This window comes from Mandrillus leucophaeus, unplaced genomic scaffold (genome assembly GCF_000951045.1).
Source record: "Mandrillus leucophaeus isolate KB7577 unplaced genomic scaffold, Mleu.le_1.0 Scaffold60, whole genome shotgun sequence".
Taxonomy (NCBI): Eukaryota; Metazoa; Chordata; class Mammalia; order Primates; family Cercopithecidae; genus Mandrillus; species Mandrillus leucophaeus.
The window spans coordinates 4,104,723-4,121,744 of NW_012106475.1; the positions used below are offsets into that span (position 1 = coordinate 4,104,723).

A 17,022-nucleotide genomic window follows, 5' to 3' on the forward strand; every position below is an offset into this window, starting at 1 on the left:
GAAAATTCTTCACTAGTATAAGGGGAAAAGGAGGGTATAAAGTTATATTTACATTTACACTGAGTTCCAAATATAGTTAAGTGTCAGTGGTGACACTACTGCTGTTTAGAATATTTAAAAAATCATATTCTTTCACATTGCCAAGTTTTAATAATCAGAAAAAATACATTTTTAGTAAGGATAATATGGCTAACTGCCCATAAAACTATAAAACAGCAAGTCTGGTGGAAATAAAACCAGTTAACAGACAAGTAACAGTGAAAAACAAAAGAAAACCATAAAAGCTTACCAAATAACAACATTCTGCTAAATGGGTAATGAAAGGATTTTTTTCAAGTTTTGTAAGAACAAGCCTATTCTATAAACTATGTCAAAATATGATGATGAGGATGATAGCAAGCCAACATTTATATTTTTAGTGCCAAGTAATATACTATGACTTTCCATACATTATCATTTCATCCTTGCAACACTACTATGGACATGATTACTATACTTTATCTTCAGTTTAAAGGTGGACAGAGAGGTTAAAGTCATCGAGCTGATAAATGGCAGATCTCTGATTTAAATCCAGCAATATAACTCTAGACCTTGAGTTATTACTACTTTGTACTATGTAGTGTACAATTTATTTGAAATAAATACATTTATATCCTGAAACCTGACAAGGATACTAAAAAGTCAAAAAAAGTTGGTTAATTTTACTTCAAGTGTAAGTTTAATAACATTTTAAATAATATAATAAAAATACAAAAATTAAAAAAATAAGAAAAGGGGGCTGTATCCTCAAAATTCAAGGAATGTAACAAAAATCTAGTCAATTTACTATATTTGTATAATAAATAGAAAAGGAAAACTGTAGTAATATAAAGTAATTAACAAGAATTTAATAAGGTTAAATATCTATTCATAACTAGGTACACATAAAACTTATGAAGGCTATCATTCTTAAAAAAGATAACATTTTAATATAAACAGAAATCACACATGCCAAAGATATAAAGAATAAATTCCCAGATTCCACTCCATAAATCATTGAGAAATAGTTTATACATATAGAAATGTGAATAATTATCTACATGAATTATAAATGCATATCAATTAGATAAATCTAAACTAAAACTTTTAAGGTATATCAATGAAAAAACCAAAATAAATAAAATTTAGACCCAAATATTGATGGAGCAGAGGAAGCAGGTATACTTTTATATTAATGATAGTATTATAAAATGATTTATTCTTTTGGAAAGTATTATGGCAAAATCCAATAAGAATTTATGTGAAATAATGTTATTAATAAGCAAACAAACATATCCATGTAAATTAAAACCTATATAAAAATATATACCTAAAAGATTATACGTAAACACAGGGTGATGTAAATGGAGTCAATCCATGGTGGTTACCAGCAGAGACCTGTGGTCAGACTTGAGTTTGAATCCTGGCTCAACTATGTGAACTTGGGCATGTTTATTGGTTCAATTTGCTCTTGATATGACCCAGTTGTGAAGGCTTATTTGGTTACTAGGGTAAAGCTGCTCTGGCAAAGACTACATGCAAGCATAGAATGTATTTATTCAACAAATATTTACTGAACATCTACTACAGTCGTCCCCTCCTTACTCACAGGGTATCTGTTCCAAAACCCTAGGGGGATGCCTGAAACTATGGATAGTACCAGACCCTATATGTACTATTTTTTTTTCTTATCCGTACACACCTACAATAAAATTTAATTTATAAATCAGGCATAGTAAGAAATTAACAAAATAATAATAAAATGGAATAATTATAACAAATGCTGTAATAAAAGATATGTGAATGTGCTCGTCTCTCTCAAAATAGTTTATTGTACTGAACTCACCTATTTTCAGACTGAGGTTGACTGCAGTAACTGAAACTGTGGAAAGGAAACCGCAGATAAGGGGAGACTACCCTTATCTTCACTTCACTAAAATATGCCAGGCATTATTTTAGAAAAGGACTGAAAAATGAATAAGACACATAAGAGAGCTCCTTTCCTGGTTTATACTTTAGCAGGGAGAAGCAGAAAATCAGTATGAAAATAAATGAAGAAATAATTTTGGCTACCGATAAATGCTGTGAAGATAACAAAAGAGGGTGACAGATGTAGTAATCAGAATGGGGAACAGTCTTATTTGGGTAGTGAAGAAGAGCAACTCTGAAAAAGCGACTGAGGCCTGAATGCAAAGAAGCTGTCACATAGGTACCTGTATAAAATGTAATTTAGACAGAGGGAACAATATATACAATACAGAGGCTATATGGCTGGAATAAACTTAGTATATCTTTTGTGGTGAGAAGTTGGGGCACAAAAAGTCAATGTGGCTAGAAAAGGAAGAGGAGAGTGATAGTGATAGGGGAATCACAAAAATAGGCAGAGGCCAGGTCTTACATGTCATTGAAGTCATACTGCCTTTGCCTCTTAAGCTCCACCTACTCCTGTGTAAATACCTGCTGGGAGGCACACCCATCTAGGCCACTGGGACAGTTTTCTGGACTCAGGTCCCTGGCCAGCATTCCCACACAGCCCCAGTACCTTTCTTGTGTCTTCCCCAGATCCATCTGGGCTAGAAATTTGCATCAACTTCTGAGCCCTCACAAGACATGGAGCAAGCCTAGGCTTAGAGCGTCCTCCAGTGCTGAGACAACTGCAGTGGACACAGGCTCAGGAAACACCACAGTCAGTCTGTTTAGAATCCCTGCAAGACCCTCTGAAGAACGCCAGACATAAACAAAGCCAGACTGTGAAAACTAAAATAAAAATGTAACCCCTTGATATGTAGACACTGTCACACTTCTACAAGCATCAAGAACATTCAGAGAAATATCACCTCATCAAATGGATAAAATAAGGTGCCACTTACCCCAAAGTGATGGAGATGTGAGATCTCTGAAAAAATGGTAAATAGCTGTTTTAAGGAAGGTAAATGAACTTCAGGAAATCACAGAGACTCAACTGAGGAATATATCAAAGAAATTTAATGCAGAGATTGAAATAATAAAAACGATCAAACAGAAACTCGGGAGTTGAAAATATGATGAATGAAATGAAAGATGCAATAGAGAGCAACAGCAGCAGAACTGGTTAAACAGAACAATCAGTGAGCTTGAAAACAGACTATTTGAAAATACACAGAGGAGAAAAAAGAAAAAAAAAAAAGAAATGAAGAAAGCTTATGGATCTGTGGGCCAACATAAAAAAGCAGATATTTGGGGTATTGGAGTTAGGTGGGCAACTGAGAAAGACAGGGGTAGAAAGTTTATTTGAAGAAATAATAACAGAAAACTTCCCAAACCTGGAGAAAGATATAAATATCCAGGTACAGGAAAGTCAAAGGTCACCAATCAGAGTCAGTCCAAGTAAGGATACTCCAAGACATATTATAATCAAACTCCCAAAGGTGAAAGACAAAGAGAGGATCCTGAAAGCAGCAAGAGTAAAGATGCAAATAACATTTAGGAAAGATTCAATACACCTGGCAGCAGACTTCTCAGCAGAAACATTACGGGCCAGGAGTGAATGGGATGATATGTTCAGAGTGCGGATGGAAAAAAAAAATGCCTTCTAAGAATACTCTATCTAGCAAAGCCATTATTTAGAAGTGAAAGAGAGATAGACTTTCACAAACAAAAACTGGGGATTTATCACCAGAGCTGTCCTACAATAAACGCTAAAGGGATTTTTTTAAACCACAAGAAAAAGACTGTTAACATGATTGTTACACTAATATTATAATCATGATGCATAAACCACTTATATATTTACTAAGAAGACTAAAAGACAGAAGTATTAAAAATAATAACTACAATTTACCAAGAGATAGGCAATATAAAAATGCAAATTATGACATCAAACATTCAAAATGTGGGGAAGAGAATGGAGGTAATGTGTATAGGGTTCTTTGCTTTTTTTCTCTTCTTTTTGTGATCCAAGTAAAGTTGTTATCAATCTTAAATAACTTGTTATAACTACAGAATATTTTTTTGTAAGCCTCATGGTAACCACAAAGCAAAAATCTGTAACAGATACACTAAAAATAAAAAGCAATAGATTAAAACATACTGCCAGAGAAATCACTTAACCACAAAGGAAAACAGTAAAAAAGGAAGAAAGGAAGAGAGGAATTAGAAAAGAAGAAGCAAAAATGGCAGTAAATCCTGATGTATCAATAATAACATTGAGTGTAAATGGATTAAACTGTCTAATTAAAAGACACAGTTGCTGAATGGATTAAAAAACAAGATTCAACTATATGTTGCCTACAGGAAAATCACTTCACCTATAAAGACACATATAACTGAAAGTGAGGGGATGGAAAAAGATATTCCATGCAAATGGAAACCAAAAAGGAGTAGGAAGAGCTATATTCATATCAGATAAAATAGACTTTTTCTTTTTTTTTTTTTGAGACAGAGTCTGGCTCTGCTGCCCAGGCTGGAGTGCAGTGGTGTGATCTTGGCTCACTGCAACCTCCACCTCCTGTGCTCAAGTGATTCTTGTGCGTCAGCCTCCCAAGCAGCTGGGATTACAGGCATGTGCCACCATGCCCAGTTAATTTTTGTATTTTTAGTAGAGACGGGGTTTTGCCATGTTGGCCAGGCTGGTCTTGAACTCCTGAGCCAAGCCATCTGCCCACCTTGGCTTCCCATAGTGCTGGGATTACAGGCATGAACCACTGCACTTGGCCAGACAAAATAGACTTTAAGTCAAAAATTGTAAAAAGACACAAAGGTCATCATACAAAGGGTTCAGTCAACTGAGCAATAAGACATGACAACAGCAAATATATGCACATTCAACACCAAGAACACCCAAATATATGAAGCAAATATTAATATTAGTAAAGCTAAAGGGAGAGATAAGCTGCAATACAGTAGCAGTAGGGGACTTCAACATCTCACTTTTAGCAATGGACAGATCATCCAGGTGGAAATCAACAAAGAAACACTGGAGTTAAATTATACTCTAAATCAACTAGCCCTAACAGACATCCATAAAACATTTCATCCAACTTGTGCAGAATGCACATTTTTCTCGTCAGTACCTAAAACATTCTCCAGAATAGACCACATGTTAGGCCAGAAAACAAGTCTCAACAAATTAATTAAACAAAGTCGAATAATATCAGTATCTTTTCTGGCTGCAACAGAGTAAGACTAGAAATCAGTAACAGGAGGAACTTCTGAAACTGTAAAAATACGTGGAAATTAAACAACATGTTCCTGAATGATCAATGGCTCAATGAATAAGTTAACAAGGAAATTTAAAAAGTTCTTGAGAAAAACAAAAATGGAAACACAACGTACCAGAAACTGTAGGATACAGCAAACGCAGTAGCAAGAGGAAAGTTTATAGCAGTAAATGCCTCCATCAAAAAAATAGAAAGATTTCAAATAAACAACCTAATAATGTACCTCAAGGAAACAGAAAAGCAAGAGCAAATCAAAGCCAAAATTAGTAGAAGGAAAGAAATAATGAAGATTAAAGCAGAAATAAGTGAAATTGAGACTTAAAAAAGTACAAAAGAGGAACAAAACAAAAAGTTTGTTTTTTGAAAAGATAAATCAACAAACTTAGCTAGACTAAGAAAAAGAGAAGACTCAAATAATTAAAACTAGGGATGAAAAGAGAAACATTAGCAGCCTGGACAACATAGATCCTGTCTACCAAAAACATTTTAAAAATTGGCTGGGTGTGGTGGCACATGCCTGTAGTCCCAGCCTTGGGAGTCTGAGGTGGGAGGATCCCTTGAGCCTGAGAGGTCGAGGCTGTAGTGAGCTGAGATCACACCATTGCCCACTCCAGCCTGGGTGACACAGCGAGACCCTGTCTCAAAGTAAATAAACAAATTTAATTCAAAAATAAAAGCAGCATTCATGTAAAATAAAAAAGAAAAAGAAAAAGGAAACATTATAACAGATACCACAGAAATACAAGAAATCATTAGAGACTACTACAAACTACATGCCAACAAATTAGAAAATCTGGAAGAAATGGGTAAGTTCCTGAACACATATAACCTACCATGATTGAATGATGAAGAAAACCTGAATAGACCAATAATGAGTAACAATATTAAAACAGTAATAAAGTCCCCCATCAAAGAAAAGTACAAGACCTTATGACTTCACTGCTAAATTCTACTGAAAGTTTAAAGAATACCAGTTCTGCTCAAACCATTTCAAAAAACTGAAGAAGAGGGACTATTTCCAAATTCATTCTATAAGGCTAGCATTACCCTGATACCAACACCAGAAAAAGAGACAAACACCAAAAAACTCTACAGGTCAACATCTCTGATGAAGATAGATGCAAGCATCCTTGACAAAATACTGGCAAACAGAATTCAACAAAACATTGAAAAGATCATTTGCCATGATCAAGTTGATTCATCCCAGGGATGTAAGGAAAGCTCAATGTATACAATCAACAAATGTGATATATTGCAGCAACAGAATCAAGAACAAAAACCGTATGTTCATTTCAATAAATGCTTAAAAAGCATTCAATAAAATTCAACATCCTTTCATGATAAAAGCCCTAAAAAAACAGGGTACACAACATACCCCAACAAGATAAAGTCTAAATATGACAAACACACAACTAATATTACATTGAATGGGGAAAAACTGAAAGCCTTTCCACTAAAATCTGGAACAACACAAGGATGCCCACTTTCACCACTTTTATGCAACATAGTACTGGAAGTCTAAGCCAGAGCAATTAGGCAAGAGAAAGAAATAAAGGGCATCCAAACTAGAAAGGAAGAAGTCAAATTAATCCTTGTTACAGATGACATGATCTCATATTAAAACTTAAACATTCCACAAAAAACCATTAGAACTGATAAATGATCAGTACAATTGAAGGATACAAAATCACCGTACAAAAATCAGTAGCGTTTCTATATGCTAACAGTGATCAATCTGAAAAAGAAATCAAGAAATCAATCTCATTTACAACAGCTACCAAAAAATACCTAGGAATAAATTAAACCTAAGAAGTAAAAGATCTCTATAATGAAAACCATGAAATAGTGAAGAAAGAAATTGAAGAGGACACAAAAAATGGAAAGACATCCCATGCTCATTAATTGAAAGAATCAATATTGTGAAAATTTCTATACTACCCGAAGTGATCTACAGATTCAGTGAAATATCTGTCAAAATAGCAGTTACATTCTTCAAAGAAACAGAAAAAAAGTCCTAAAATTATATGGAACCACAAAAGACCTTGAATAGCTAAAGCAATCCTGAGTAAAAAGAATGAAGTTGGAAGCATCACAGTATTTGATTTTAAATTATACTGCAAAGCTATCGTATCCAAAACAGTATGGTACTGGCATAAAAACAGACACACAGACCAGTGGAGTAGAACAGAGAACTCAGAAATAAATCCACACACTTACAGCCAACTTATTTTTGACAAAGATGCCAATTCTGCAATTCTGCAATTAACAAAGTGAACATACATTGGGGAAAGTCACAATCTCAATAAACAGTGTTGGGAAAACTGGTTATCTATATGCAGAGTAATTAAACAGCCCCATTTTGGCTGTGTGTGGTGGCTCATGCCTGTAATCCCAGCACTTTGGGACACCAAGGCAGGCAGATCACCTGAGGTCAGGAGTTTAAAAGCAGCCTGGCCAACATGGCGAAACCCCATCTCTACTAAAAATACAAAAAAATTAGCCAGGCGTGGTGGTGAGCGCCTGTAATTCCAGCTACCTGGGAGTCTGAGGCTGGAGAATCACTTGAACCTAGGAGGCGGATGTTGTAGTAAGCCAAGATCACAACACTGCACTACAGCCTGGGTGACACAGCTAGATTCCATCTCAAAAAAAAAAAAAAAAAAACCAGAGCCCCATCTCTCACCATGTACAAAAATCAACTCAAAATGGATTTAAAACATAAATGTAAGACCTGAAACTATGAAAGTACTAGAAGTAAACATTGGGGAAATGCTCCAGGACCTTCATCTGGGCAAATATTTTTTGGGCAAGACCTCAAAAGCATAGGCAACCAAAGTCATAATAGACAAATGGGATTACATCAGGCTAAAAAGCTCCTGCACAGCAAAGGAAACAATTAACAAGTGAAGTGACAACCTAAAGAATGGGAGTAAATATTTACAAGTTATCCATCCAACAAGGGATTAATAACCAGAATATATAAGGAACTCAAATAATCACTAGCAAAAAGATATATAATCAAATTAAAAATGGGCAAAATACCTGAATAGACATCTCTACAAAAGCAGACATACAAATGGCCAACAGTTAAATGAAAAAATTCAACATCAATCGTCAGGGAAATGCAAATCAAAACCACAATGGGTTATCATCTCACCATAGTTAGAATGGTTATTATCAAAAAGACAAAAAATCAAGTGCTGGCAGATATGTAGAGAAAGGGGAATGCTTGTACACTGTTGATGGGAATGTAAGGTAGGAAAACCGTTATGAAAAACAGTATGAGGCTGGGAGCAGTGGCTCACACCTGTAATCCCAGCACTTTGGGAGGCCGAGGAGGGTGGATTACCTGAGGTCAGGAGCTTGAGACCAACCTGGCCAACATTGTGAAACCCCGTCTCTACTAGTAATACAAAAAAAAATCAGCCAGGCGTGGTGGCAGGCTCCTGTAACCCCAGCTACTCTGGAGGCTGAGGCAGGAGAATTACTTGAACTTGGGAGGCAGAGTGTGCAGTGAGCCAAGAGTGCGCCACTGTATTCCAGCCTTGGCGAAAGAGCAAGACTCCATCTCAAAAAACAACCCCAAAAAGCAGTATGGAGGTTCCTTGAAAAACTAAAAATAGAACTACCATATGATCTAGAAATCTCACTGCTGGGTAGATACCCAAGAGAAAGGAAATCACTATGTCAAAGAGACAGGTGCACTCCCATATTTGTTGTAGCAAAATGTAATAGCGAAGATACGGAATCAACCTAAGTGTCCATCAACAGATGAATGAATAAAAGAAGTGGTATATGTATACAATGGACTATTACATGGGCATAAAAAGAATGAAATCCTGTCATTTGAAGTAACATGGATGGACCTGGAGTTCATTACATTAAGTGAAATAAGCCAGGCACAGTAAGACAAATATACTGCATGTTCTCACTCACATGTGGGAGCTACAAAAGTGGATCTCATGGAGGTAGAGTAGAATAATGGTTACTAACGGCTGGAAAAGGAAGAGTGGTAGGGGAGGATGAAGAGAAGTTGGTTGATGAGTACAAAAATACAGTTAAGATAGAAGGAATAAGTATTTGATAGTACATTATGGAAATTATAGTTAATAACAATTTATTACATGTTTCAAAATAACTAGAAAGAACTGTAATATTTCCAACACAAAAATATAAATGTTTGAGGTGATGATATCCCAATTACCCTGATTTGATTATTACACATCATATACATGCAGCAAAATATCACATGTACCCCAAAAATATGTACAACTAAATATAAAATGTCAATTAAAAAATACAAAAAAAGTAGATTTCATATACAAATGCCACCTTGTATAAACTGGTAAGTGCCTCAAGAGAAATAAATAAAAATTTAAGATAATTCACATAGTGAGTTATTTCTAAATTTTATTTTAGAGTTGGGGGGAAGGGATCAAATTGAGTTCATAACAAGGGGAAAGATTAAGTGAGGTCTTTAAAGTTAGATAAGATATGAGCAATCAGGTAGAGATCTGTGGGAGGAGGAAAGCCATTCCTGGATAATAAAACAGCCTAAGAATATAGAGACAGGGCATACTGTGTGTCATTTGGAAATAAGGAAGGTAAGATTGGTTGGGACAAATTACAGAGGATCTTATTATCACAGAACATGTAAAGGAAGGAAGAATGAAAAGAGCAAGACAGAAGACCAAAGTCTAAACTTTAAGGAAATGCTCTTAAAGACAGCAAGAAACAGGGTCAGTCTGATAGTGAAAGAGTACCAAAGGTATTGAGAGACAGAGAGAAAGAGAGAGAGAGAGAAAAACAACAACAACAACAACAACAACAACAACCAAAAAACCCAGTAAGTGAAAGAGGCTCAATAAACACTTGTTGACTGAATAAAAGGAATGACTATTATTGTATACTGTTACAGAAGTCAAAAGTCAAAAATGAGTCTAGTGATTTTACAAGAACATGAAAGCAAGATGACATGCTCTATGAATACAGAAGTTTATAATCGAGTCAGGAAGATTGGGAACTACTTAACATTACAATATTACACAAATCATCTAGTATGTCATCTACCTTTATAGGTGAATATGTCTGAACATGTATATCTGTAGTATTCCTAGATAATTCTGAATCCATGCAGTTTTTAAATTTAAAACTTTAATAATAAATAAGTGAATACCTTTCATATGATAGGAAGGGAACGGTGTTCAAATAATTCTGGAGGATTTATTAAATGAAATTTTCTTCTCAGATTGGTGACTTTATTCAGAGTATTATCTATTTCAAAGCAAGTAAAAAACCAAACTTAGAAATACACTAGGTATCTAGAGAAGACGCACTTGAAATTCAACATCTATTTATGCTTTATCCCTAGACAAGCAAGAGGTATGAATTCTATAGTGATGTTATCATACTAAGTAAAAATGCCATTGTTCCTACCAGAAGATTATGGATGGTAACAGTGACAGTATTATTTTTAACAGTCAAACCAAAGCCTGCATTACCTAAAATATTTAAATTTTAGGAGCAAACTAGACTAGAAATTTAATAAAACAATTTTCCAGGTAAGATTAATAGGTTTGAAAGTCTGATTTTGTCTCTTCTCTCTCTACATATATATATATACATACACACACACACACATAGTATCTCCCCCAGCATTCCACTGAAATATATTTAAAAAGTAAAATTAAAATCTCTGCCTACATTTAAAGGACAAGTTGATTACCATATATTTAATTATAGTTCCTTACTTTACTAGGACTATATTAAGGATAATGACAATATAGAAAGAAGCCTAAAAATATTTCAGAGGACTGTTTTAACTGTCTAAGATACTATCTCAGCTTATTATTAGTGAATAGGCAATGATGTCAAATTAAAGCAAGAAAGCAAGCTCTCCGTGGAAGTGACTGTAAAAATGTATTTATGTACATACCCCACCCCAATATCCACATATCTACCCCCTCACACCCAATGCCACACATAAACTGGGATGACTGATTTTCTACTCAGTCACACAGTCAATCAACAATGGTAGAAACTTCCATGTTTGTTTATTAATAAGCTAATATCTGGCTTCTGTTTGTTGATCCAAAGTATAAGGCAAGGGAGAAGCAAGGCATTTATAAATTTTGCTACACAATTAGTTGTTTCAAATATCATACAGACTTCATATTATTGGGTGAAGTAACGTTTTCTAACCTTTATACAAATAAAGACCACTTTTACATATATGACATCTTAACATTGCTAACCCTGCCACCCTTACTGTGCAAAATCTTAAGATGCGAGTGTGGCTTTATATTATAGACTATTTTTGATCCGTTCATATATATTCTGATTTCTTTCATGTGATTAGCCTCCAATGCAGAATCACAGAAAATACAATATGCTTAGTATATTCTTTCTTCTTTTCTTTAAACCATTGTTTAGTAAGGACCAAATATTGAATAACTTTTAATTTCCAGTGATTATTCTTTCATGCTCAAAGTGTAACTGTTATTCAGGATATTAAAAAAAAAAAAAAACAATGTCTGTAGTCCCAGCTACTTGGGAGGTTGAGGCAGAGGATCACTTGAGCCCCAAAGCTCAAGGCTGCACTGCACAATGACTACATCTGTGAAGAGCCACTGCACTCTAGCCTGATTAATATGGCAAGACTCTGTCTCAAATAAAATAAAATAAAATAAAATAGCAATATAAACTTTCCATTAATATATGATTAGTAGGCTCAGAATTTGAAATTAGATTTTCAAGTGCCAATTTAAGAAATATACCTACCTTTGATTCGAGGTAGACATTTGCTGATGACATTTTTGTAATTTTGCATATGTAACTAACCAAAGAGATGGCACAAAGAATAAACAGGCTATCATTAATTAATGCTCGAACAAACACAGTCCATTTCAACTGATTTTCTGGGACATCTCCATGAACTAGCATTGCACAAGTCAAGTTCACCACTAAAAAGAGCAGGCTCGCCATTATAAAGCCGAAATGCAGTAGAACTCTGAAAGAAAAAAAGTGTATTAGATGGTCATATAACTAACAAGAAATTAAATTTAATTCTGAATTAGTTTGTTATGTTAGGTGCAAGAATTCCTTCAGTTTGAAATGTTTATGAATGACATAGATTTTTAAGCATTTATTCAGAAATAATCTCAGGTTGAGCTGAACTCAGTTGTCTCTACCAGGAATAAGACAGGACAATTTTAACACTATTTCAAGTAATCCCAAATTTTTCATTTTTATAACTATTAAGCATATTTTCATTAACCTTTTCAATCCAAGAGTTATCAGGCTTTTATAATGTGCCTGAAAATTAATATACTGTACCTAAATTTATATTGATTACCTAATATTAATTTTAAGAGTTAGGCCAGGCATGGCGGCTCACGCCTGTAATCTCAGAACTTTGGGAGGCCGAGGCAGGCAGATCACTTGAGGCCAGGAGTTTGAGACCAGCCTGGCTAACATGGTGAAACCGCATCTCTACTAAAAATACAAAAATTAGCCGGTGTGGTGGCGCACACCTGTAGTCCCAGCTATTCAGGAGGCTGAGGCACGAGAATCACTTGAACCCAGGAGGTGGAGGTTGCAGTGACCCAAGATAGTGCTATTGCACTCCGGCCTGGGTGAGAGTGCGAGACTGTATCAATTTAAAAAAAAAAAAAAAGGAAAAAAATTTTAAGGGTTAAAGCATGTTTTAAACAACATTCCTTATGAATGGTCTGATTATAGCAAACAATGCTTTCAAACTTGACTAAAGAAGAACATAGGGACAGTATATGTAGAGTTTCAAGCACTCATTAATACCTCATGTTCTTATAAAGTTGCATATTTACTGTGCATAAAGAGCAACTCTGCACATAAAATCCTTAATCTCCTCCCCCTAAGAAAATTTAGGCTACCTCATAAGAACTCTTCAGTTAAGGCTGCTATCTGTATCAAGTAGCAGTAACAACTATCTGTATGAATGTAATCCCAGTTCAAACACATTTATACTCCCAAATTAAATACATATGATGCTGAAATTTATCTGGCTTCCTGATATATTGGGTCATTTCAATAGTGGAAATCATAAAGTAGCTGCCTTTGGAAATGGTTTAAATGAGGTAAATTGAAGGTAATGTGCAATGTGTAACAAGCAAACTAAACTGCTTAGCGTACATGTAAAGCAAAAAGATTTTCGTTTTAAAAGGTTGTATTTTAAAGTTCTTCCAGATTAAATAACGAAAACAGTAATTACATAGTTTGAAACCCAAAAACGATCTTGGAATTACCTATATATCCAGATAATTAGAGTAGTTTAGAAAACCAAAGCACAGAGAGGGTACGTGAGTTGCATAGTAAGCATGTTAGTGGGAAAATTGGGTTGGAAACCCCAATCTCCTGACTCCACAGCTTAGCACTTTCACTTTTGAGACTGATCAGTACTGAAATATTACTTATTTCATGGAACATTCTCACTTCAAACAGCATAATCTAACTTTGGCAAAAGTTATGCAGTTAGATCTAATATTTGAAGCAGGGCAGGGACAGAGCAGCAAACAAACAAAAACTAAGTCAGCTGTATGGCTGAAGGGAGAGAAATTTGGGCTACCCAATTTACTTCCTTTGAACCAATCTGACAACTTGGTTTTCTATAAAACCGTGAAGGTGCCTTCAACAACCACTCCCCTTCTACCATGGAAGTCTGCTATAAAAAAAAATTAGATCTTTTAGATACTAAGCCTTATTATTAATGAATTAATGCTTTAGATCTTTTAGACAGAAATTTAGATACTCATAAAACTTACTTGTGTCTGTCAAGTTCAGTGGCACATCTGACTTTACATATAACCTATAAAGAGAATATAAAAAGAAAATTTTGAAAACATGTAATATAGAATTCTTAAATATGTTCTGATTTTGTGTTTTAAAGTGCTACAACTATAAACAACATACAGCAAGCAAAGTTCAAATGTTAACAGCTGAACTACCATAAATTCAAAGACAGTTTTCCAAAGGCTTAAAACAATAAATCAATAACTTTCTTTGTTATCAACATAAACTTACATTTCTATCTTTAAAGATTTAAACAGAATTAATTCAGTTTAAACATTTACTGAAGTTTTATTATGAGGCAGACATTGTGCTGAATGGCTTGCCACCTATCCTAAACTTCATTAGTCATGTTTTATTCTAAAATGGAACTTCTTGCTTAAATATGAATATGGCTGAGTGTTCTCCAAAGACTATTTTCTTCAGTAATGAAATGAATTAGTAAAGTGAGATGAGGTACCAAAAGTGAACACAGAGATAATGAGCATATATCATATTTAGTAAACTTTCTTCTTTTACAAAGCCTTACAAAAAGCAGGTACTCAGATACTTGTTGAATAAAGTTAGGTGGGTAGGTAAACAAAATTTGAAATAAACATGGTATATTCTGAGAACATAGTACTAAGGGTCTCAAGTCCTTACTGATAAACTTTAAATTATTCTTTAGATAATGGGAAGATATTGAAGGTTTTTATATAGTTATTCCAAAATACGGAATTTCACTAATCTGACATTAATGTACAGGTTACTACAGATGAACTACAAAATAAAAGTAGAAAGACCAGTTACAGGACTATTGAAGTAGAGTATGAACTTTGGGGACCTGGAAAGAAAGAAGAAAGTATATTATGAAGAAAAATAGTGGAGGTACATGGTAACGTACTGATTTCATTCAAACATTTACCAAGTGCCTATTATATATCACACTCTATGAAAGATGCCATGGATTCATAAACATGACCACGGTTTCTGCTCTCTAGGAGCTCAGAGTATGGAAGAGCAGATAAACCATCTATTCTGATACATTGTGATATAAATGCAAAATATGCTATCACTAAATCTATAAAGAGAAAAATACTAATTTGCTCCAAGAAAGTGTATGAGGTAAGGGGAAAAACTGTCTGGAGCATCAGGGAGGACTTCTCATATCTGAGCCAACTTACGAAGAGTAAATTGGTGTGAGGCAGGTGAATCATCAGGCAAAGACAGACGCCTGTGCATCTACTCCTACCTACTGTACAGCCATGTGTCGCTTAATGACAGAGATATGCTCTGAGAAATGCATTGTTACAAATGCACCATTTGGAGATATGAGGGGTCCCTTTCAAGATGGCCAATAGGAACAGCTCCAGTGTGCAGCTTCTAGCAAGATCGACGCAGAAGATAGGTGATTTTTGCATTTCCAACTGAGGTACCTGGTTCCTCTCATTGGGACTGGTTGTACAGTGGGTGCAGCCCATAGAGGGCGAACTGAAGCAGGGCTGGTGTTGCCTCATCCGGGAAGCGCAAGGGGTTGGGGGATTTCCCTTTCCTAGGCAAGGGAAGCCGTGACAGACTGTACCTGGAGGAATGGTACACTCTCATCCAAAAACTGTGCTTTTCCCATGGTCTTAGCAACTGGCAGACCAGGAGATTCCCTCCTGTACCTCGCTCAGTGGGTCCCACACCCACAGAACCTTGCTCAATGCTAGCACAGCAGTCTGAGATCAACCTGCAATGCTGCAGCCTGGTGGGGGAGGGGCATCCACCATTACTGAGGCTTAAATAGGTAAACAAAGCAGCTGGGAAGCTTGAACTGGGCGGAGCCCACCGTAGCTCAGCAAGGCCTACTGCCTCTCTAGAGGTCACCTCTGTGGGCAGGGCACAGCTGAACAAAAGGCAGCAGACAACTTCTGCAGACTTAAACGTCCCTTTCTGACAGCTTGGAAGAGAGCAGTGGTTCTCCCAGCACAGAGTTCGAGCTCTGAGAACAAACAGACTGTCTCCTCAAGTGGGTCCCTGACCCTGTGTAGCCTGACTGGGAGACACCTCCCAGTAGAGGCCGACAGACAACTCATACAGGCAGGTGCCCCTCTGGGATGAAGCATCCAGAGGAAGGATCTGGCAGAAATATTTGCTGTTCTGCAACATTTGCTGTTCTGCAGCCTCTGCTGGTGATACTCAGGCAAACAGGTTCTGAGGTGGACCTCCAGCAAACTCCAACAGACCTGCAGCTAAGAGGCCTGACTGTTAGAAGGAAAACTAACAAACAGAAAGGAATAGCATCAACATCAACAAAAAGGATATCCACACCAAAACCACATCTGTAGGTCACCAATATCAAAGACCAAAGGTAAATGAAACCACAAAAATGGGGAGAAACCAGAACACAAAAGCTGAAAATTCCAAAAACCAGAGTGCCTCTTCTCTTCCAAAGGATAGCAGATCCTCGCCAGCAATGGAACAACACCGGACAGAGAATGAGTTTGACGAGTTGACAGAGTAGGCTTCAGAAGATCGGTAATAATAAACTTCTCTGAGCTAAAGAAGCATGTTCTAACCCAATGCAAGGAAGCAAAAAACCTTGAAAAAAGGTTAGACGAATGGCTAACTAGAATAAACAGTGTAGAGAAGACCTTAAATGACCTGATACAGCTGAAAACCACAGCACAAGCACTTCATGATGCATGCACAAGCTTCAGTAGCCGATTCAATCAAGTGGAAGAAAGGATATCACTGATTTAAGATAAATTAATAAAATAGAGCAAGAAGACAAGATTAAGAAAAAAGAGTAAAAAGAAATGAACAAAGCCTCCAAGAAATATGGGACAATGTGAAAACATCAAATCTACGTTTGACTGGTGTACCTGAAAGTGACAGGGAGAATGGAACCAAGTTAGAAAACACTCTTCAGGATATTATCCAGGAGAACTTCCCCCAACCTAGCAAGGCAGGCCAACATTCAAATTCAGGAAATACAGAGAACACCACAAAGATACTCCTC

The 17,022-nt window shown here is 35.9% G+C and overlaps 1 protein-coding gene across 1 annotated transcript in view; it reads right to left on the minus strand.

Moving 5' to 3' along the window:
- GPR137C (G protein-coupled receptor 137C) overlaps positions 1-17,022 on the minus strand; it is a 109,457-nt gene that overhangs the window by 35,244 nt on the left and 57,191 nt on the right. The window contains exons 4-5 of the mRNA XM_011999767.1: positions 14,015-14,058; positions 11,997-12,225 (exon numbers count right to left, since the gene is read on the minus strand). Coding sequence (XP_011855157.1) covers positions 11,997-12,225; positions 14,015-14,058 — 273 coding nt within the window. The remainder of the gene's footprint in view (positions 1-11,996; positions 12,226-14,014; positions 14,059-17,022) is intronic.